The sequence below is a fragment of the Vidua macroura genome, chromosome 4 (assembly GCF_024509145.1).
Source record: "Vidua macroura isolate BioBank_ID:100142 chromosome 4, ASM2450914v1, whole genome shotgun sequence".
NCBI lineage: Eukaryota > Metazoa > Chordata > Aves > Passeriformes > Viduidae > Vidua > Vidua macroura.
The window spans coordinates 51,638,520-51,663,020 of NC_071574.1; the positions used below are offsets into that span (position 1 = coordinate 51,638,520).

Here is a 24,501-nt window from a genome sequence, read left to right on the forward strand (position 1 = left end):
GCCGCGCTGCCGACGCGCAGCAGCGCGGGCAAGGCGTCGAGAATGGCTCCGGCAGCGACCGGCGGGACCCCGCCGACTGCGCCATCGCTGGGCCTGATGGCTGACGGGCTGGGCAACAGCTCCGCTCTCGGTGGGTCGCTGCGGCCTCGGTCCTTCACCGCGGCGGGACGCTTCAATTCGCGACCCCCTCGTTCCCCGCCGGCGACCCTTGTACAGCTCCGCGGGCTGTGACCTCGCTGGGCAGTACGGCTCGGATGTCTAGGCTGAGCCCGCTGCTTCTGCCGGGGCCCGACGCGGTTTCCTCGGGGTCCCCGGCGTTCTAGTCCCCGCGGGGAACGAGGGAGGAGAGCGGCAAGGCAGAGGCGCGTCCCCCTCCGCCCTAGCCCCGGGCAGCTCGGGGGAGCGGGCTGGGAAGAGGTCGAGGCTCCGCGGCGGCAGCGGCTGAAGTTTCTCCCGCCTGTCAGCGCAGCGCGGCGGGGGCGCTCGGGGCGGGCGCTGCTCGGGCGGGCTGCGAGTGCCCTCAGCGATCGCGCGGTGCTTACTGTCGCGACAGCCCGGCCTGGTGATGTAGGAGCTTATGGCCAGGAGTGGCGAGGGTGGAAAAAAAAAAAAAAGAAAAAACAACAACCAAAAACTATAATGAGCTGTACGAGCTCGAGTCTGACAACTCCTCGTAGTTGATTCACTTTAACTGGATTCGGATGGCTGTTAAGGTAGAAGTGCATTAAAGCATTGTTTCTGTTTTATCCTCACTTGTGAAGTTAAGCTTGGCTTAGTGTTTAGGCTTTGGAAATGAAAAGTTGACTGTAACCCTTGAGAACTCTGAAGAGCCCTTGCACACATACAGTCACCAGAGGAAGTTAGTTTAAAATGACATTTTCTTTGTTTATGTCTAACCACAACTACTGTGCTACTAATAATCTTGGAAACCGAATTTGTTGCCTGTGTAGTCTGAAGTGCGCTTTTTTTGTGCATTGTCTATGATGCTCAAACACTTGAATTAAAAATTGATGCTCATTTCCACTTTCAGCTTGATCAGCTGTATTACCTTTGAGTAGTATGACATAAGTAACAGTGTACCAGCTTGTTTAAGAGTAAACTTTCAACTTAGTGGAAACAGTTAAGATGGCCTACTTACTAGCAAGGAATAAATCCAGAAATGTTTCTTGTCTTTGTGGCGTTCCTTTTCTGTATTTGTATATTACTTGAAGGCAAGGTGCTTCAGGAGAGTGGAAAAAAATAAGTACCACGAGGCACCCTGAATTTCAGATTTATGTTGCCTGGTGGCTGCTATCTGAGGACCTGAGATTTTCTATGCAAACTATGAGGAGGAGTGAAATTGTGGATTTCTCTTCTTGATCATGACTATATATATATATATATATATATATATATATGTATTGTTGTTGTTTTTTGTTTTTTTTTTTTTTTTTTTTTTTTTCTGTTAACAGATAAAAACCAGTTTGCTCTTTGGCTGTTACTTCAGGGAATTACTGCATGTTTATACATGCTGTCATTACTACACAGCTTACTTACTAGTGGTATCTTGAAGAGGCTGTAAACAGATGTTTTAGTAAATGAAAGGATGTGTATATGTAGGTTTATACTGACTTTGTACAAATGTTTATACTCAGGATTGCTTTATTGAACTTGAAGGCGGGTGGAGAACTCTTGGTATGCTATGTGCATTTGTAGATTTAATAACTACAGCAGCAATTTAGTCAGGTGTCTAGGTGAATAGGATTGTACTTATGTAGGCTAAAAATTGTTAAGTCTAGCAAGAGAGGCAAAAGCTGTGAAAGAATTTTCTTCTCAGAGTTTTCCAAATGCTTTCTGCCAACATATCTGCAGTATCTCAAGATCACAGTGTACCTCTTCACATAAGAGATACTTTGGTTTGGGTTAAAATTGGTTTTTGACTCCTGTAAACTAGTGAGGATTGTTGTTAGCTTGCATAAATTCATTGATACAATGTGCTTGATGGCATTGATTTAGTGCTGCTCACTAGATGCTGATTGTACTTGTGAATTTAACCAATGATATGCAATAGTACTAAATAGGTGATGTGTCCAGGAAGGATTTTATTTCATTGCTTTTTAACAGCCATACTGGTGAGATGTGCTTTATTAAATGTACTGTGGCTGTTTGCAGAGTGTCTTGTATTTGAAGACTGAAGTTTGAGGAACAATTTTCCAAGAGAAATGCAAATGTAATGCACCAGTTCTATGTATTTTTGCTGTGGGAGCTATATGCTGCTCAAGTAGTGACCAAAGCAATTACACCATAAGCACTGCAATTTAGTACTGGTAAACAGTGAACCATAAGCTTTTTGTCTCTGTGTTAATGCAGCATTATCAACCACATACTGCGTTGCACAGAGAACAGGCTAAATCTTACTTCCCTTTATATTTAAATTTTTCCCTTTCTCAGCAAGACAAAACTGCTCTATATACTGTTGTTTTTTGTTTTTTTTTTCTCATTGAATTCTAAATAATGTCAGATGCCTTCATGGTGTGGTGACTTATGATTGACTAGGTTTGGTCTTCCCTGTTGGTTCTTAACAAGCTCTCTGTGGCTGTGAGGGAATTGCAATGCTTATTGCAATTATTTCAGCACTCAAAATCGTTGAGTCTTATATGCATTATACAGTAATACTTTTAGCTATATTTTTTTTTGCTGTGAGTAGGACCTACCTTACATTGCAGGCGCCTCCTTTCTGAATCCCCACCCTACCCTCAGGCTTTCAAAGAAGCCAGTCTAAAACTTTCTGCAGACAATTTACTGAATGTGTTGATAGAATGTGTAATTCAGAAAAAATCGGCATTAGTAAAGATGTTGTCAGGGTGGAGACTTGCCTCTCAGAGTAGAAAGCTCTCTTTCCAGACCTCCTGCAAAGTTTGCCTGCAGTCAGAATTTTTGTAGTGACTTTGGTGAGCCAGAGATTTTGTCTCTAATGTAAGAACTCCTAGCAGGCTCTGGCCTGAGTTACTCTGAAAAGCTTGGTGTTTTATGGTTGTTAACACAATGTTGGGTACCATGGATGCTGTTCGGTGTCTCAGATCTTGAGACTTGCTGCCTGGATCTTACTGTTGGTGTTCACGAGGTGGGTGCATTTAGAATGAGCTTTAAGGAAACTTGGCTGATCCTTCTGCTCATTTCCTTAAGATACAGCTTTTGACAAATCTGATGAAGGCTTTGAAGTCTGTTCTTAACAGAAATTCTTAATCAGCCCTGCTTAACCTCTAAGGCAGTTGGCATTGTGTTATTAGTTGTCAGTATGTTCCTTCATCATGTGGCTTCCTTTTTGTCATCTCACTTCCTGCTTATTTCACTTCTGGTTGTAGGTTCTGATTACTACAAGGAAGCTAGAAGTTAAGTGGAATTCACAAATGTGTTGAATGTTCTTCTTCGATGATAGCTGGCTTTCCTTTGTTATTCACTTTAAGCATATTCCCCGAAGTACAATTTCCTTGAACAATAGACAAAGCAAGTGGTAGGGAATAGGTTTTCTTCACTTAAGAGTTTTTTTTTCTCTAGAAAATAAATTTTTTAACCTCTTCTTTACTGACTTCTATGTTTGTCTGCTCTCTTCTGTAGCTACCACCTGACTAGTAAGGCAGAGAAGCCCTAATGTTTCCTAATTATCTTTGTGTGTGTGTGTGTGTGTTTTGGGCAGTGTTATATTTTGTCTTGTGATTGAAATTGCTAGTAATTTCATCTGTTTAGTTCTGCAAAAGCAATTTGAATGTAGTGTCCAGAATAGATAAATACTATTTGAATCAGATAACTCATAAAAAGTATATTTATTTTGAAGTTGCATCAAATTCTTGTTAAATTTACTATTGGTAAAATAATTAGAGACATGTATTAAATGAATACATGATTGCCATCAGATTAAGTGATTTACCTAAATTATTTCCCTGCTGAGCACCTGAATTAAGAATCTAAAAAAAATTCGATTTGATAATAAAAACCTCTACTGCATCTCTAATAGAATGCTGTATCTCTGAGTAAGTTGAAGGTACTGAATGAAAGAATACAACTGATTTAGAACTTCTTTTCTTTTAAGGAAATATCCAGGAGGGGATGTGCTAGGAGATACAAGCTGGCATTGAATTGACTTCACTAAAACTCAGGTTTTTCAAAGTAAAGTAGTTTCTTAAATTCTTGAGACTGAGGTATTTAGTGTGTATTTAGGAAATTGAGCTAATAAACAAGGAGTTTTTATTTTTATGCCTGAATTTAAAAGCATGTAATTTAACATGAAAGAAGTTTTACGTTAAATGATGCTTAAAATGAATTCTGTAAATGAAAGAACATCCAGATGGAGCAGTCTGATCTAGTGAAGGTGTCCTAGCCAATGGTGACAGGGTTGGGATTACATAGTCCTTAAAGTCCTTTCCAATCCAAATCATTCTACGATCCATCCACCTTTGATATCTGTCCTGGAGGTAGGAAGTGTTGTTAGTGTTTAATGTAGTTCAAAATACACTTCCTCTAGAGCCAGAAGAGGATGAAGCACTGAGTATCATCATCAGGTGTCTCTTGCAGGGGGAGCTGGGTTCACAGGCTGCCTCACCATTTCTCCTTGTGGCATTGCCACAGAAGGCTTAAGCAAAGCTTTTAGCAGCAGTGTGTGTAGGTCTGTGTGGTGAATTGATCCACGAGTGATCCAGGTACAAAAGAAAGGAAAAGACAAAGCACCAGAAAAGCCCCAAAAAGAACCAAAACCCACCCATGCAAACGATATTCTCTCTGATTATTTTGAACCCTAAGTGATGGCCCTTTTTTCTGCAGATGGGTAGACTGGCCTGTTAATGGGGAGGAGGGGGAGAAATGCCTAAGCCGATATTGCTACTGAGGCATGTTTTCCAGCTGTGTTTAGCTTAGATAATTGAACAGATAATGTGCTATACCATAATATTTCATTTGTGTTGTACTTAAATATGTTGTATGTGATCATATTTAATTTGTTTAAATATTAATTAGCATTAAGGCCAACAATAGTTTGTATATTGTGAGATTAATATCTATGTTTCGTTTTCATGCCTAAAAGCAGGGAATATGATCCTGTAACTCCTTAAACTTCATGGACAAGAAGATAGTGAATATATATGTACTTATTTTTAGCAGGTAGATTGCTCAAATAACCAAATTCATAACATGTAAACAAACCTTTTTAAAAGGCATGTCATAAAAAGTAAATGGTATGGGCATAATGGGCAAAATCCAGAGTAACTAAGTAGGATTTTTTACCAGTAGAGTAGAGAGAAGATTACATTGTTGTTTATGAGCCACTTCTCTAAATTAAACAATACAAAACCAAGTGGAATGTGCTTAAAGTAATCAGATGGGTGTAGATCCTACTTAGATATAGTATAGGAGATTTAGAAAAACAGTACATTATTTTAATGCTGAGTTGTATATTGCTAATATAAGAACTAAACTGTTTTGATCTTGGTTATTAAAAGGATTTGTTTTTCAAGAATCTGAGTTGTACTTTAGGCAAGATAGGATTAAGATTAAATATTTCTAGAAATTTCTTATGTGCTTTACGAAAAATTTGTCTATATCATGTAAAAATAGCAATTTAATGAAACATGAAATATTTTTCCACTTATCTGCTAACATTTTTCCTCTTATATTCTGTTTCCTGAAGGTGCTGTAATTTGTCTTGAGCAATTGCTGAGGTGGAAGAACACTACCTTTGTATCTGAGTAACAGTGATTAGAACCAAAAGACTTGTCTGAGGTTGACTATCTTTATATTTTGCATCTTAGGTAAGGATGAAGTAAGAGCAGGCAATGTTCAACTTCAGTACTTGGTATATATTAATTTTTAAGCAAATGAGTACATGGGATCTGAATTAGTAGCATGAGTGCAATTTATTTTTTTACAGCTTAAGCATCACTAAGGGTGCTGAATATCGCTTCTAAATAATTTCATTTAGATCACATCTTCAAGTAAGTTTCATATGTGGACTGGTAAACAATGACTGCTGTATAAAAATGCCAGGACAGCAAAGCACTGAAACAAATCAGTTCTTTTATGAATTGTCTCAAGTCAAGGAAGATTGCTATGGCCTGATTAAAACCACTGAGAAGCACCATCATGCATCACGAGACTGAGGTGAACTGTCAGCAGTCTGATAGAAGCATAATGTGCCTCTGGGGAAAGGGAATAGGGAATGTACAATGAATGATGTAGCTGTGACTTGAGATGTAAAATGTACTGCTCGTTTAGGTCCTCAAGGCTTGGCTTTGCATTATGGCATAATTGCTGAGGGTTTGAGGGCAGACTGTGTAGGGTGTTTGATAATGAAAGCTGTGTGTTTTGCTCTGCTTGTAAGGTTGCACAGCACCAAGTACTTGATTCAGCTAAGTTAATTTCTTCTAGGATATTTTTGCTTTGCTTTTCATGAATTTTTGTGTCTGAACAAAAGATGAATGGCATCAAGCAGTTTCTGGACTTTGTGTAAAGAACATGTTTTTATAGAAATGTTATTGATACAATGTTTTACTAGTAATGTTTGTTTCTTGTTGAATTTTTAGGTATCTAATTACAACCAAAGAAAGTCACATAGGCCTATGTAAATAATCTGGTATGTTGAAGTATCCATATTAATTTAATGAATTTTTAAATGAAAAAAATACTTCTAAGTATGTTTTCCTTCATAGTTCAAAACCTCTGTAAACCTTAACCCTATTAATAGACTAATCTATGTTACAGAGTATTCAGTTGATAAATTAAATTTTTTTCAACATTCTTCTGTCAGTAAAAAAAGTGCCAGTATAGGCACAATTCTCCTTTTGGAGGAAGTATAGGCACAATTTGCTCTTTTGGAGGGTGTTGATGGTGTTAAATTGGATCTATGTTTTCAGTGGCCGTGTCAAGCTGACAGGATTTCAAGTTGATGATTTAAAAATAATTATGTTGGACATTATACTTTTTTTTAATAGAATAATAAGAGTACTGAGGATTGGAGGGGACCTTAAAGATCATTCAGTCCCAGCCCTCCTTTAACCACCTCCCACTAGACCAGACTGCTCAAGGCCTTATTCAACCTGGCCTTGAACACTGCCCTCACATTTAAATTTTTTCTGCACGTAATTAATGCTACTGCCCTTTTCTTTTGAACATACTTCTGAACCTCTGGCTCCATGTTACTACAATTACTCTGGGATGTTTGTTCTAGATGTACTTGTCTATCCTTGCTCATTGTTTTTCCCCACTTCAGCATACTCAGTCAGTGGATTGTCTTAACAGAGGAGTTTGCCAAACCTCAGGCTATACTGATTCAGTAAAATGACTGCTTAAAAACTAAAGACTTTTTGTGGCCTTGTTTCTTGAAACCTGGTTATCTCAGTAATCCAGTTTAAAACTGTTTTCAGGATTACAGTCTGTCAGGAGCACAGTGAGTGGGGTACCAGAGAACTGAATGGGAAAGGACCTCCTGAAGCCACTTTGGATCTGGAGGAATTGCAGTGAACTGTGACTTGGAAAGCCTGAGGCATGGACCGCTAGCCATGTTAAAAGGCCCCCTTGCTCTCTAGGTTTGGTGGGAATTGCCTGCCATGGTTATGGAGAAAATAGATATTACTTTGAGCAGTCCATGCCACTCTTGCCACAAAGAGAGGCAGAAAACCCAGAAAGTTGAGTTGAATAAATTTTATGACCCTTCCACAAAATAGTTTGACAAGCAAGTGGATGTTGATAGTAGGAAGGTGTTTCTCATTCTTTCTTAGAATCAGTACAGTGCAACAAAATCCAAAGTATCTGCCTGTTGTTGTCTTATATTTGAACATGAAAGGTGCTTATTTATTAATACCCTTAAGAGCTTGTGATGTATACTGTTTCAGTTGGATTTGCTAGATTCTGAGATGTTGTAGTCATACAGGTAATACTTCTCTGGTGTGATGGCTTTTCTCCTGCCTAGTAAATGAAACTACTTTTGTTGATTAACTGGGGTACTTTGTGGCTGTTGCTACCTGTAGAGTTAGAAAAAAAAAAAAAAAGAAATTATATTTTGGTATATTAAAGCATGAATTATAAATTCTTAGACTGCAAGTAAATTGCATGTAAGATCAGTTTTCTCAGTTACGTGATTACATCCTTTGCCCTTTCCTGTCTTTTGTTTCCTTGCAGTATAAAACAGCTGCAACCTTAAAGTGTTGAATTGTGGATACGTTTCAATTGTCCTACTCAGGCATATGTTAAAGCTTCTGAAGGTTACGTGTTGGTAAATTCTGCGTATATTCATCTGTAGGATTGCTGGCCTCTTAAAAGTGAATAGCTTTCTCTTTTGGTTTTGAGAACAAACTAGACCATCTGGTTTTGTCCAAAGCAAATATCCTGAGATTCTGCTTTAACATTTTGTTTTGAGATCTGTTCAGTAATTTGTTTGCACTTCTTTCAATTTTTCTGCATTTCTACTATTTCCTAGGAAATTATTTTAGCAAAATGCTTAATACATCTTTTTTTTTTTGTTGCTAATTGAGGTATATCAGTTGTTATTTCAAATAATTTTCATTGTTTTCACTTTGACCAAGTCTTATGTATTGCATACTACCCAACTGACAATTCAAGACTGTTGTGAAAAATTCAGAAATATTTTAAAATTAAAGGTTTACTGTTGCTAGAGGAATAAAGAAAACTAGGATAAATATCAAACTTCTCTTTCTGTCTGTGGAATAACGCTCCTTCTGCAAATTTTTAGAGGCTTCCTTTTTTTTTTTTTTTTTTTTTTTTTTTTTTTTTTTTTTTTGAAAGGAAAGGAAAGGATTATTATTCTAGACATTTGTGTTGGAAAGTGTCCCTGTCATGTAAATGGTTTTCTACTGACTCTCCTATTCTTCAGCCAGTTTGATGAATGGAACAATTGTGAATTTCCTTGTCCATTTCAATACAAGTAGATAGGAAATATCTTGAAATAGATGGATAAAAATGAAACACTTCCTGGTAGTCATTATTTCCTACTCAAAAAAAAATTGTTTTCAGCTGGAGTGGAGGAGAAGAATAGAAGGTAGAAATGCAGGTTGGGGATAATAATGTTTAAGCCTTTATTATATGAGGTGGGTAATGTGTATAAGCTCTAAGGAAGGGTTTGCAAAGGTTTTGAAGTATGCAACATGTAATTTTGGATTTATCTGAGCTGTTGAACTTTTTATACTTTGATATGGGAGAAGGTACTGTGGTTTTAGTTTCTTTGTGTATATTGGACCTAAAAGTGTGTTAATATTGAAGTGATTGTCCAGAAATGTGGAACGTTCATCATCTGAATGGAGCTCACCTGCAAAACCTGATCTAATCAGTGCTGCTTTTGGCAGCATTTAGACTGATGAACTTCAAGTGTCCCTTCTAAAGTAAATATTCTGTACTTTTGATAGATAAGAATCCCACTTTATAACATAGTTTACATCTGTGAAATTCAGAATTTAAATCAAACAAAAGTGCTTAATTGTGGATATAGTGTGTGACAGTGCTTCAGCTTAAATTCTTTGCAAGCAAAAAGAATTCCTTCATGTCCTGTTTCAGGTTTAAATACCAAATGATTTCCAGATCTCAGACAAACAAAAAATGAGCCCACCTTATTCTGATGAGTAGGGGGTGGATGCTCTTTCTTTTGAGAATTCCCACTGTCAAAAATAAAAATCAAGGCTATTTCTTTCAAACCTGATAATTTTTCTAGGGTCAATATTAAATCCTGTATTTACTCTCATATTAGGGAAGGATCCATGTTTTCTTGGTAATTTTGCATGAACTTTGGACTGGAGGAATGGTATAGCATTTTCCTCGCTGATGTGAACAAGGAGCAATGGTAGTGTTATTCTTCTGTGAAATATGTGGGCCCTCTATTTGAGATAACAAGCCTGTCAGGCTACAATATGGTTGGTTCTTCACTGTTATATTGAAGAAACATCACACAGGCTTTTTGGATGTTAGATGTTTGTAACTGTTTGATGAAGAGGGAATATCTGCTGTTTCTGGTGTAAGTTCTCAGCCAGTAGAGTATGTGTTTTCCTCATCATTGCAGAAGGTACTGTGGGAATGTGGTCATGCTTGTAATTTTCTGAATTCTTTCGAGTGGTTTACAGTGTATAGTGATACATTTGTTTATTGATTTACATAGATGGAGAGGTTCCGTGGGTTTTGTCAAGCCATGGCTTACAGACAACTATGACAACTAAAATGGATGGCAATGATGGCAAGGCTGAACACCTAGAGTATATTGCCTTTGCTTTGGTTCCTGTTTTCTTCATCATGGGTCTCTTGGGGATCCTTATCTGCCATATCCTTAAGAAAAAAGGATACCGTTGTACAACAGAAGCTGAAGAACTAGAAGAAGAAAAAATTGATGAAAAAATAGGTAATCAAGTCTAATAAACAAATTCCTGTTTCTGTACATTGCTACTAGTATGAAATAATTTACTGTGAGACTTCTGTCATTTCTGTGTCTATATTTGACATCAAAGCAGTATTAAGAACAATATTTTTGTTAAGACACGTCACTTGGGATTTGATCTCTGCCAGTCAAATCCAGGCGTCTTCCGCTTTTCCCATGCAAGTCTACTAACATTAAGTAAAAGCTTACAGAGGGATCAGAGTATCCCTATATTTGTTTGCAGCTCCACAGATGGAGTCACCAGATCATTTTTCTCCATTCTACATGCTGTTAACAACAAAGTATTGGTGTACATAGTGCTAGGTGAGAAGTGGCAAAAAGCTTCCATTTAAAGCCTAAAGTCTTAGTTTTATGTTTTGCAATCTTAATTTGTTCCTGTTGTGCTGTCATTCTCTTCTTCCTGCTCTTTATAAAACCAAGCCTTTGGACTGAATATCTTTATTCTGTTTTATGTAATGCTGCTTATAATTTTTTTCCTTAAAGATGCCTTTGTTTTTATCCTAACGTTTGTTCATTTGTGCCCTTGTTTTTATTGTTCCTTATTCCCATCTATTCTTACTTGGGGAAAAAAAAGGGTGTTACTAGGTGGGAAGGCCTATAGTAACATGGTATAGCATTTGTAAAATGTAAGTAAGAACAAAAGTCACTTGTAAATACTCTTCTTCCTTTCTCCCAGTTAATTTTTTTCAGTAGGTTCATAATGAGTGCAGATTACAGTGGCTCTGTGGTAAGGGTAGACCCATGTGGTGCAGTAATGATGTGTCAGTGTGTTCTTAAGCATTAACTGCCTGGGGCAGCTGTGCAGTGAGTGGAGCTATCTGTTCTGTTTGTTTCCCTGACTGGAACAGGGGAGTGGTAGCGAAACGGGGACATCCCCTTTGTCTCAGTGGCAGGAAGGAGCTGCCCTCTAAGTTACATTGCAAAGTTGCAGGTATTAAGATGAAGCGTGGGCACAGAGGTCAGGAAGTCCCTAATTTACTGCATAACAGAGGAATTTAGTCTATCAAACTTGCCTCAACCCCATTTTTTTAAATAAAGCATTATAACAGTTATTAGGGAAGGGCACAGCTTTGCCTCTTCATTGTCTTAGTTCCGCAATTGATCTTCTTCAGTCTTTGCAGATTATTCTAGGGGAGCTTTTAATATTGTTAGTGGATGCATTCTCTTTCAAAAGTTGTCAGGTTTTTTTTTTTTAATTAATCATTTGTCATGTCCTTGTAAATGTGGTGAAAATCTTAAATTGAATCCCCCTCATACTAAAAGCTCATAGTACCTGTTTTAGGATAGTGATTTGAGACAGTTTAACTTTTTTTTTTTTTTTTTTTTTTTTTTTCCCCTCCCTGTTGTTAGGATTAGAAATACTGCTCTCTTATTTGTCTCCTCCTTACTAGCTAGAGAAGGAATTTTGAAGTATGTTTGTGAAAACACTGAGCTTAATTAATTCGTAGCTGAATTTATTTGGGCTAATGTACAGATGATAAACCTGTGTTCATAGTTTTTACTTTATTCGTATGATAAAATCTTACCTAAGCTTTCCCTCCATAGTGGCAACACATCTTGCCTCTTTTTAAAAGTGAAGTTTCTTTTGGTGTGTGTTCTGTTTTGGTTGTGACTTTTTAATCATTATTTATTTTTAAAATAGTTCAGTTCTTGATTCATAAGGCCAAGATACTGACAAATATTTATTTCTTTGCACAGAAATGAATGAAACTATACATGAGAATAGTGACACTGTGGGACAAATTGTTAACTACATCATGAAAAATGAAGGTATAGTATTGTGCCATTGAAGTTAGCAGCCCTTGTGATGGTGTTCTATAACAAATATGTTTTTCACATGGTCTTATGTATGGTATGTTTATGTGCTTTCATTTAATAACCAGTTTGTTTATTCTTAGCTCCTTGAAATTGTCTTTACAAGGCAGTAACTTCAAGGACAATAGGGAATTTTCTTGCTTACTTGAAAATTGTTTTGTATGGTAAATTCAGGTCATGCATTTACAAATATTTTAACTGTTTAGGTATTTGGGCCTTTTTCGTTCAGGCTTTTGCTTTGTTTGTGAAGCAAAAGCTCAATGTTGCTTTCTTAGTGGCAGTGTTTACAGCCTGTGGAAGTTTTATGTTTTGACTAGATCAAACTTCTTGTCCTGAAGTGATTATTGCAGCTCTTGTCTGATGAGAGGCTTGTGCATAACTGAGACAATTGGGTATAGAGCACTAATGTTGAATTCTGTAAATGTTATCTGCATGTGTGTGCAAAGTAAAAGATAAAGAGGAAGATGTGGCTGAGAAAACAAAATCATGGTTAAGCACCCCATGGTATGCTTGGTTAGTTCAGAACGTAGGAAGGAATGTTTAGGAGACTGGATGTTTTTATAGGACAAGAGCCTTTTGATTTTACATTTGTATAAATCAGAGTTCTTACCATTGAACTGGCTTTGAGTTACCTCTGAATGAAAACTAGTCCTCTGGAAAAGCAATGGTTTTGGGTTTGCATGTGGGGATTTTTCGGTTTTGTTGTTTGGGTTTTTTTTAGACTATTAGTGCTTTGAGCTTGTGTATTTTTCCTTGAGATTGGTATTAGGTAAGTCATGTTTTTTGATAGGAAGTGAGCAATTAATAGTTCTTGGCTGATAATGAATTTGCATTTTGTAGGGCTCTCTTAAATTGATGTTTTTAATCGGAAGTTCGGTTAAATGTGTGAGGTGATTCAGAGATCTTGTTCAAGAATTTTGTGTAGATGGCTGCGTTTCATGGCTTGCATTGGGATAGAGCTTTGAGTGCAATATGAACTGCAATTTTAGTAGTTTATGTTAAGATTACCCATAGAATTATATTGGCTTTTTTCTCTGCAGTTTTCTTTTGTGATTTTTTTGGAGATACGTAATGCAATCATCTTTCTTTTAAATGAAATTTCTTTGAGGAACTTTAATTTTGGTTTTGTTTTTTTTTTTCTAAAGTTAGAACCGTTCACTTTTGAAGAGTTCTGTTTATTCTCATTGCAGCAAATGCTGATGTGTTAAAGGCCATGGTAGCAGATAGCAGTGTCTTTGAACCTGAAAGGTAATTACTCCTCATTTTAATGCATGTTTCCTGAGGCAACTAAAAGCATATGTTTTCAAAGGACTTTGTTTCCTGAACAGTTCTAAGACTACATTGCTTGCTTGAGTTACCAGCTAAGAGGATAATACTTTGATTTTCTGTTGTGTTTGAGTCCTTAAATTTTAACATATACCCTGGGTTAGTGACTGGCTTTTCTGGTTATGTGTTCTAGGTGCATGATACAGTTTTACTGCATTTTGGGCTAAAGATTTATAGATGCTGCAAATACTGTTTTACTTTGGGGTGAAGTTAAGTACCAGGTGGCTTAGTCCAAAGCCACTGTGGCTTCAGAGCAGAACAGCACTCATTTCATTTGTATAGGTGCTAACTTACAAGACATCTTTTTCTGTCTCTGCTTTTGGTTTACTTTTTTCTTTGTAATTTTGATAATAGACATTGATTGACCTACCTCTTAAGATTTTTCACTGCACACCTGTTCAGATAATTATGTAGAGAAAGCATCTCTGCCTTAGGTGCATTGTATGTGTAAAAAACCTTGTAGATGCATCATATGTGTAAAAGTGCTTGTATCTGTACATGAGTACTTTTAGCTATATCTAGATTCTCAATACTCTTCGTATATAACCTTGTGTTCATATTCAAGGCAGAGGAGATGGAAGTTCAAGTACTATTGTGTCACCTATAAAAGAAGTAGGAGTATATAGTTTCAGCAAAATAAAGAGTCAAGTATACAACCATTAAACACCTATTCTAATGGTGAGAGGCTTGGTTATTGAAACAAACTTGAATTTCTAAAGGGATTTCTTCTCAAGTATAGATATTCTTAAATGTCTATGGTTCTGTAGAGATATTTATTTGAATTTTTTGCATAGGCATGTGTAATGTGTTACCTTGGGCATTTTAGACTATAGTTTCAGTGGTGAATTAAAATACGAAGAGTAAATAAGAGGGGAAATGACTGCTCTTACAGATTCTGACAGATATTCCTGAAGCTTTTTTAGTCAAGTAGAAATCCTCTGTATTTCTTTGCAAGTTCAGTGCACTATGAAACTTCCTAATTATAGAAATAGTTATGGCTGAGTAAAATCTACACATCTCTCACTTGAAGCCATTAGTTCTGTCTTTGCTTCAGATATTGAGCTACTTTTATTTTCTTTAATAGCATTTTATTACATATTTGGAGACCAAATAAATATTTCTTGTCAATATTTTTATTTTGAAAATAAGCATCCAAGTAACTCCCAGTCTTCTCTGGCATGTTTTACTTCTTTAATTTGTTCTTTCTGTTCCCCTTTGGAGTCTCTGCAGTTTGTTTGTATTTCTTGAAGCAACATTTCTAAACCTGCATGATAGGATCAGATCTGGCATGATTAATGCTGAGTAATGTAAATTTAGGTTCACAAGTTATACTTCTGTTATTTCCAGTGTTTTGTCCTTTTTAAGCAAGAACATTGTTAATGATTCATGTTCAGCTCATGATCCTCTTTTTCTGAAGAATGGTCATCTGTGTTGTTGCTTTTTAGTCTAGGTTTAGGTAAAGACTTTCTGCTAAAACACTAAGAATTTGTGTTGTCCTTACTGCAATACATCCAGTATTTTTAGTAAGATTTGTGTATGTGTGTCTTTTGTATGCATGTTCTCTTCTCATCATTCTGATTTCTTATTTTGATCTCTACAGTTTCTATGGGTGACCCAAAGTCTATGGGTACTTTAGCTATTCTTCTATTCTGTTACCCAGTGAATTATTTAAAGCACTGAATTTAAAGCACTAAAGGACCAAAAAAACCACATTTAGAATGTCTTTGCAGTTTCACAGCAACTTCCAGATACTACTTTCTGTATGTGTTTTTAATCTTTTTTACAAGGTGTGCTGCCTTACTCTACAGTTATTTCACCTTTCATGATCTCTGACCTGCTGTGTTACAAGACTGTGTTAAAATTAATGCTAAAGTCCCAAAAAAGTACAACTGGTTTCTATCTGTGCTGTTTGTTTTTTCTGTTTTTAAGGAAAATCAGATTGATTTGATTAGTTAATCTCAAATGCCTTTTGGAAGTTGTACTGCTTTTTCTTTCTAGGTACTTAACATTTTATTTTTTTCCCTTGAAACTGAATGATGTTGTCTCCTCTTGTCATTGTGGTACACATTTTAGTTTTGCCTCCTTTCAATATTGTGGGACTGTGCTCTTCTTCTCAGAGTTCCTTGAGATCCTGCAACAATTCTGAAATACTTTCTATAGTTTTCCAAGGTAGTTTTTTTGTGAGTGTAATCAGCTTATTAAATGTCTTCATCAGTATAAGTTCATGTAACCTGTTCTCTTCTATTTGGGCTGATTTTTCCCCCCTCTTAATTGTCTTCTGTGTTAGTTACCTTAACCACATGACTGCAGCTGAATTAGTTTGTGAAAGTGATTCTAATTGCAAGAATACAGTATTGGAGGAAACTGTAAGCCAGACATCCTCACAAATAAATGTTTCCTGTAAAAACTAGTTATTCACTAGACATAACTGAAGGTTGGATTTAATACTTTTTCCTTTTTAAGAAATAGTATTTTATAGTAAACATAAAATTTTCTTTATTTCTTCTTCCTACAGCCCATTATCTCCTACCTCTCCTGAGAGTCCAATGAGTCCAGGGACTCCATTGTCACCAGGTGTTGTTCCGTTCAGACACAGCTGCAAAGCCCATCACTTTCATACTGTTGGAGGAGTGGTGGAAAAGGATGTTTGTACTCGCTGTAGTCATAAACGATGGCACCTTATAAAGCCAGCTCAAAAATCTAAAGAGAACAGAAGAAGTCGTATTGGAGAAGTTACAGTCCTTTCTGTGGGAAGGTAAGGCTTAGGTCATTTTGTTGTATACTTCTCTTAGAATGCTACAGTGGCCAGGGTTGGATCAGATATCCACTGATTCTGCTCTGTTTATAAGGTCAGTGATTTTTTTTTTAACGACCCTGTTACTATTAGACTGAAGTTATTTCTGGAAGAAGTAAATGTGATTTTATTTTTTTTTGAGAACTATGTAAAAAGATGGAGATATACTGTGGGTATAAATTTAAGGCTCTTGCTCATTTGATACAGGCTAAAAAGAAACAAGAATTGCACACTAATAAACGTCTCTGTTTCTAAATTTGTTATTTCTCAAGTAAGTGTGAGGCTATAGAAACTGCTTCATTCTCTTTGTTATTTTTAAAGCCTACCTTAGATTGTAGTTGTCTTTGAAAATTACTGTTCTAAGAAGTGGTATGCAATCTGTGGATTCTGCTTCAAAACACAAGAAAGTGTGATTCAGCAGGAAGATGCTCTGAAGTGAAGCAGCATCCATGTAGGTGTCTGCTCTGACATCTTGTTCTTGGGACCTGGAAATTTGTTTCTGCCTATGCTGTTGCTCCTGAGAATGATCTAACTCATCTCTGGGAAATACAAGTGCACTTTCTTTTGCTCACCTCAGATTTCGAGTCACAAAAGTGGATCACAAATCAAACTCCAAAGAGAGGAAAAGCTTGATGTCTGTTAGTGGCGTGGAGAGTGTCAATGGTGAGATGCCTGCCACGCCTGCGAAACAGGATGTGAGCGAAGCGCCTGCCACGCCTGCAAAACAGGAAATGCAAGAGAGGAGAAGCTCAGAGTGAAGGCAGGTATCACACATTTGAATGTTTGGAACTCATACTGAAAGTGTTAAGTTGTGAAATATGTGAAGGTAATCAGTACAGTTGAAAATGTGTCAGTTCTGTGTGAAAACTCATCTTTCAATTTCAAAATTCTCTACACAAGTCTGCAAAAATTACATGTGGTCACTCAGTTAATGGTAAATTAGGAAAGGCTATTTTTATCTGCCGAATTCTTATCTAATTGTTTATTCAGACTTTGTAATTAGAGTAGATGTTGAAATAACTTTTGTGGGTGTGGCATCACTAGTCCAACAGATAAAATGTCTGCGTATTAATTTTTTGGCAATAAACAAATTTTGGCAGTGGCTCAGATTTAGTGGCAATGTGCTTATTGTCCAAAACAAACAAGTTATGATGACGCTTGTATCACTGGAATAACTACAGTTATTCAATAACTACAGCTGCTTTCTTATGCTTGCTGCTTTGTACTGCATGCTTGTATAAGATGATTGCTTACTAGATACTTCTCTGATAGATCTGTGGAGCTTTGACTAATAGCAATGGAATCACATGAAACTGCTGATCTCACAGGGATCTAACTAAGCCTGGCGTTTGGGGTTTTCTTGTGAGTCATTAAACTTCAGTAAATTGCTTGAGTTACTCTATTGAGCATGTGAAAAACATGCCTAGCATGGTTTTGAAATGCAATCCGCATTGTGGGTTTTTTTTCACAGTTTAGAATGTTGGGGGGAAAAAATCCTGGAAGTTAATATGGTTTGCCTCTATTTGATGATATGCTTATGGATAATATGAAGGGGAAAGGTGATTTTAAACAAATGTGATTCAAAATTCAGACTTGACCCTTGAGGAAGAAGGGTTCTGGGGTAACATAGTAAAGTTACTGGACTTGAAGAAAGTGAAGAAAGTGCACAGTGCCAAACTCTCTGTATGCAGAGAGAGGGGATAAAATAATGTTGCGTCAAACTATTGGTAACCTCAAATGGAAGAGGGAAATGCACAAGAGAAAATTGGGTCTGTTTAGAAAAGCAACAAGACTCAAATGCCCTTGAGTATCTTAAAGGGTTAAAGTAGAGAGCTGGTATGCAGTGGGATACTTCCTCCCAGCCCTTACTGGCAGCACAAGTTCGATTGTTGAACTAAGCAGAATGTAGTTGTCTGGCCTCTATGCCTCATCACTAAGTTATACCCAGGTTTTTTGAAACATTGTTGTAGAGGAAGAGAGACCTGGATATGTAGTATGCTTCCAAATAATAAAAATGTTATGGAGGGTAATGAGGTAATTTTTTTTTTCACAGTAAATAAGAAGACAGTGATAGGCTAAATTGCAAGGAAGCGGAGCTCAGGTTTCAAAAATTAAGAAATTGGAATAAGCATCTTTATTGCTGGACATTTATAAGACCAGACTTGTCTATGCCAGTGTTTCGCTTTTTGATCTGTAGCACATTTTGGCAAATCAGAGGTGCCTAGTAGCTGCTGTTTCACTGTTGCACTGAAATCTGTGCAGGATCTACAGATATCAGTGAAAGGCAAACAGTACTCTTATTTTCTGATTCAGAATTATGTCCTTGTGTTTAAGGTTTTTTTATGTTGATGTGGTTTCTATTTCTTCCCTTTTTAAAAATCAATATTAGCTAAATGGAATAGGAGATAACATCTTCCTTCACTAGATGGGCATTTCCATGCCCATCTAATTGTTTTGTTAGTTCTGTGACTATTTTTATTTCTTTTCTGTATCTCTAGTGGGAGATACAGAAATCTCATCAGATTGTTCATAATATGAGTTTTCTACTTAAAGGCAAGCTAGTTATCTTCTCTTTAAGCATGAGAAATAGAAAGAATAGGGCATATATGAAAATAAATTTCAGTGCACTTTGAATAAAAAAACCCCATCATTTTGAAATCACTCAAAATGTTTTGTAATCCAGTTTTCTGTCTAATTTGTTCTTTCCTCTCCTAAATAGAAAAGCTGTTCCCTGTAATTACCTAAAAGTTCTATAAATTTAAACCATTACTACTTTAATTTAAAAATAAACTATTCTCTAGAGAGATACAATAGTAAAACTATAAAAAAATTGTCCATCTATGGCAGCTTTTTATTGTAAAACCGCCCCTTAGGATTAAAGTTTTGCCTCTTACGAAAACAAATGCTCTAATAGCAAAGAAATGGTTCAGCAGAATATTTTGATGGTCTCTCTAGTCCAACAGAGCTATTTTGTAAATCGTCTGGGAAACTAGCGAGGTCTGGTTGATTTGCACTACAAAAAATAAACAGATCTTGCTTGTAAAAGGGTATGATGCTGTTCCCTAGCATGGTTCTAGATCAGTTTTTGTCTATTGTCACAAGAAGCTGTGCATGTGTAAACAGGTAGTAGTTACACCTTTAATTCAGCTACTTATTTTGGACTTCTAATAAATTATTGTAGCCCAATTTACTGAAACTGAATAAATAAAACAGCATTTTGTGCCTCTAGTCAATACATTTATGATTAAAGATTATAGTTTGGGGGAATTTGACTCAGATCTTCAGGAAGAAGGCAGACTTAAATGTGTGTTTAACTGGTTCCAGAAGAGGTTTTTCAGTCATTCAGAGGCAGTAGATTTGTGGCTGACTTTAGCCCCTGTTAGTGAGAGTTCCTGTATGAGGTGGAATTCCTGAGTTGGACAGTACCAGAATGAAGTAGCATTGCTGATTGCCTGCATTCACTGCTACTCTCAAGTCCAGGGTTTTTTTCCCCCTAAACTGATATGTTCTGAAGTGACCTCTACAGTGTTTCAGCTTATCTAGTGTCTTGCTGGCTGCATCACTGAAAGTTGTAGCATGTCTTCTCTGTGTCTTCAAGGTCCATGCTCTCAGCAGACTCCATTTCATCAGTTAATTTTATTTCAAATATGCTTAATGGCACATAAAATGAGTAGTAGCTACACAGCTGATAATTGAAGTCAAAACTTTGAGTTGAGCTCTTGGACATTGAGTTGAACTCATCTACTGGGTAAACAGAAACTGGTACTGGTACACTGAAGCTATGTAACATTTTCCATTTGTAGTGCTTAACACTGATGTGATTTGTCAGTTTGTCCATGCATTTCAAGAGTACTAGCTCAATTTTTAGTTCCTCTTTATGATTTCACATGCTAAACTTGGAATGCATGGCAATTACTTCATGCAACTGTGGGGTTTTTTTCCATTTCAGTGCACCTGCTAACTTTTTCATTGGTGTGTCCATCCTAAAACTAATTTTGCTATTTAGGTTTATTTTTAGAATTGTTTTCTTCTCTTACAGGTGGACCTTTTAGAAGAAGATTGTCTGCAAGCACTTTGGAGAAAACTGAAAACTCCCAAGAGATGCATACTATTTAAGGGAATGTATTTATGGCAATGTAGCATTTTACAAGTTCTGTGATGTCATTCCTGCAAGGTTAAACACTTAATGGTTTTTGACCAGTAAAATAGTGAGATTTAGACACTTAAATACTGTTGAGCTGTGTGGACATCATAATGAATGGCTTCATCTTGGAAAGAAAACATACGTACAAGTTTTTGGACAGGAAAGGTAAAAGCTTTATCAAGTCTTAAACTTTTTTTTTTTTAACTTAGACAAGCATTTACCAGCTCAATATTAAGAGTAATACAATTACCTCATGGATAAACTGCATTCACCCCAGTGGTCCATCTGGACTTTTCTTCTCCTGTTTTGCCCGCTCCAAAATTGACAAGTGTTTGCTGAAGGTAAAAGCCAGCCTTTGAAATATGAAATATTCTTTTAATCTAACTGCTTGTAGCCAAGTAAAACATACATGATTATGTCAGCCAAATCTGCATGTGTGCCTTTACTACATAAGCCCTCAAACTCTGTGCAGGGTACCTCAAAGTAGAGACTGGTTCAGTTATATGCAGATGTTAAATTAAATTGTTGTTCCCCAGACCCATACCTCTCCCTTACTACTTGACATAGACTGAAGAGCATCTTTTTGTATGCAGTTGGATGAGCTCTTGGTGAGGTTACTTTCCTCAAGGCCATGTGTTCTCCTGTTTTCTTGTAACTGCTCACTCATATTTGAAGAATGCCTAATAGTTTTGCTTTTCTTTTTTTGTTGTTCTTACCCACAGGTTCCTTATTAAGTTAAGGCAACATATTTCAAGCCTTAGATAAGGATATGGAATATTGGGCATTAAAAAATTTATGGAATGTATACTAAAGTGCTTCAGAGTGGCTTTATTGGACTGAGGGTAGTTGTATTCATTGGCAATAAAATCTTAAGCCAATGTTAGTCCTTTTATATTTTAAGTGTGACTTAATGCTAAAAGTACCATGATATTGTGATATTAATTTTCTGTATCTACTTATGATCTCAGCTTTGTCCTGTTACTTGTTCTGGGGAGAGAAATCTCTGTAATACTTCAGCAAACTTTTCTATGTAATAGAAAATTATATCATTTGTTCTGAGTGCCTAAGAATGTAAGCTCTAATGTAATGCTTTTTAGTAGAGATTGCACTATATTTTGAGAACTATAACTTAATCTGCTTTATGAACTCAAGGAAAATCAGTGTATGTTTTTGAAATGGATTTATTTTAAATTGATACCTTCAATCTTTTTAATACAACAGCTCTAAATTGTGTTCCTCCTTCATATCTGAGAATTGTGGTTTTTCATTGATTTATGTATGCAGTGTTAACAATCAGTGTGTACAAAATTACTCTTCCTGCTTGTGTATTAGTTACTCCCATGTCTTGTCAGGAAACATCAAGTTTTTTCACTCTTGCTGCAAGTATGTGCTGCTGATGGTCTTCTCCTGTGTGTATCCACAAGATCCCGACTGGTCCTATCAATATGTATTTTTCCGCGATGCTATATTTGCCAAAAAACCCACCACTGCCCACCCAAACTTTGAAAATAGTAAATGTTTTATTGCTCTTTTCAATATGGATATTTTTAGAGATAATTGTCTGTCCTTGAGAACCCAAAATAACTGTTTGGCTGGGACTCTAACTTCAGTGTTTAGCACTGTTCCCTGCTCCCATAAATTTAAAATCAGCTTGTGAAATCTCTTCAATATTTAAGTACAACATAAACACCAACCTCATCTTACAGGCACACATTAAGCTTCACATGATTATTTGTGTGAGGAACATTTCTAGAAGATTTAATTAGTATTGGTTGTAGTAATAAGCTTTCAGTTTCCAAGAGATTGATAGCTATGACTATAAAGTGTTACTGGAAGAAGGGAGCATTGGAGAAAGCAGCAGTTTTCAAATAATTTTCAGAAAGAAGATACAGCGTTACAGACTGTCCACAAAGCTTTTTCTAAAAAAAGGGCAGTTTGTCTTGGTATTGTATTTTGATACATGATGTGTTAGTATGGTGAATAAATGACAAAAGGATTGAAGAAAGTTTAAACAGTAATATGTATTTTTTTTTTACTTATTTTAAAAGTAGTTTCTATTTTGATTCCATTGAAAATGCGTAGAATAGAAGGGAAGGAAAGATGTTGGATATGTAAAATATTGTTTACCTGTACAAAGTAATCATGTAAGGTATTATAAGATCTGATATGTGCAAGAATTGAATTTATGCATTGCTACCTAAGTAAGAGAGGATTTAGAAACTGTGCCTGTTTCATTGCCTTTAACACTACACTGCTATTTTGTAGGGGTATGCGTATTGCCATATTACTCTGCTTTTCTTAAATTTGCTTATCAAATGTATTTTTAACAAAATAGTTTATATACAACTTTTATACTACCAAGCAGTAAATAAAAAATATTGATTCTTAAGCTTGCTTCTGACTTCCTTAAGCCTTCAACCACTGAGTGAAATTTAATTTTTGCACCATCTAAATGTAAAATGCAATCTTTTTGCCTCTTTAAGTTTTTGTTTATGGAGATAGTGAGAAGGTTTGGTTATAGTATGATGTACTTCAGAGCAGTTTGATTTTCTTCAGAAAGGACAATTGCAAATACTACTTTAGTTTCCTATTTAAATGACAGAGACAGAAATCTGTGCTTTAACCCAAGCTGGTATCTTAAATTTAAAATATCAAGACTTTTAACTTTTTATTATATTTGATACAGAGCTTTTAAAAATACTCAATATTATTCTTAATTTTTTCATAAGGTAGGGAATGAAAAATCTCAAATGACAGGAAGCTCTTTGCAGTTGTTTCCTCTCAGCCTGTGTCCGTCTGTGATACTACAATGCTTAATTTGTTACATTATGTTCTTACAGATGACTGTGATCTGTAAAGGGCACTAAGAATGAATTTTGCTGCATGAATAGTGTGAAGAAGCCTTGAAGCAAGTTGTAGCTAGCTTCAAGGTAGCTTGAAGCAAGTTGTAGCTATCAGTGTACAATCCTGTTTGCAAGTTTGGGTTTTTTATTATTTCAGTGCTCCTAGCAGCATCACATAGGGTCTGTTTTGAGCTCTTTATTTGAATATCAGAGGTTGATATACAGCTGTGGTTTATATTGAGAATATTAAAAAAACAAACAAAAAAAAATTTTAAAGTCCTTCCAGGCCTTAATCTGCAGGCAGAATTGAGACACTATTGGTGCTGAAGCTTCCGGAAATTCAACACACTATGTGAGACTTATTTGCAGGAATTTTTTTTGGTTCTTTTTTTTCTTCTACCTACAAATTCTGTGTAGTATGTGTAGTACACAGTTTTTACTAGACAATATGTACATACATTGAAATACAAGAGGATTGCTGTATTAAAGTTTGAGAAATTCTATTATAACTGGACTGACATAGACAAGTCCTCAAAAGAAACACAAAGAATTTTTTTTCAAATGGATTTTGTTTTCTTCACATGGATTAATTCTTGTGTTACTTTTCCCCAATGCAGGCACTTAATTTTTTAGTAAAGAATTATTCCAAAATTCAGGATTTTACCTTATGCTGCTGTGGCAAAATAGTCCAGGGAGCTACTTCTATGTTTAATAAAATCTGATTTTGCTAGTAAAGAACACAGAGCCCATGTGCAGTGTATTTTTGAAACATGGTAACGATTAAAGCATTTCTTTTGCTTCTGAATCTCTCTATAAAAGTCTCAGTTGAAAGCATGCCATAGTGTACCTGGTTTCTCACTGCCATTTTCTTTCTATATCCCTGTTTTTCACATGTACAGAAACTTTGACAAAATTGGTACCTTATATGGCCCCTGTACTCCCACATGTGTTGTGTGTCACTTGGTGGAAGTGTTACTTCAGCCAGCTGGTCTCGTTCTGGGGGAACACTGAAGCACAAGTGTTTTCCTGTGTACTTAAGACTGCAGATGTTGCAGCTGTGCTCTGTCTATAGAAATGACTCCAGACTCCAGTATTCCTGCAGAGGGTGCATCTGCAGCTTGAATTGGGGAGCTCTTTTGAGGCTGCTGGAGTTACAGGGCTGCCACTTTCAGTGATC

At 36.4% G+C, this 24,501-nt stretch overlaps 1 protein-coding gene across 4 annotated transcripts; it reads left to right on the top strand.

The window, feature by feature from the left end:
* RELL1 (RELT like 1) lies at nt 1-22,870 on the top strand. 4 transcript variants are annotated; one of them, XM_053976469.1, is made up of 9 exons: nt 46-130; nt 5,660-5,780; nt 6,552-6,601; nt 10,130-10,366; nt 12,101-12,172; nt 13,408-13,465; nt 16,059-16,298; nt 16,915-17,097; nt 20,377-22,870. In XM_053976469.1, the coding sequence occupies exons 4-8, from the start codon at nt 10,177-10,179 to the stop codon at nt 17,093-17,095; spliced, it is 741 nt and encodes a 246-aa protein (XP_053832444.1). In that variant the 5' UTR covers nt 46-130; nt 5,660-5,780; nt 6,552-6,601; nt 10,130-10,176; the 3' UTR covers nt 17,096-17,097; nt 20,377-22,870. The 4 variants fall into 4 exon arrangements, with proteins under 4 accessions (XP_053832443.1, XP_053832442.1, XP_053832444.1 ...); XM_053976470.1 differs by lacking the exon at nt 6,552-6,601; XM_053976468.1 differs by lacking the exons at nt 5,660-5,780; nt 6,552-6,601 and having other exon boundaries at nt 1-130; nt 16,915-17,101.
* The last annotated feature ends 1,631 nt before the right edge of the window (nt 22,871-24,501 follow it).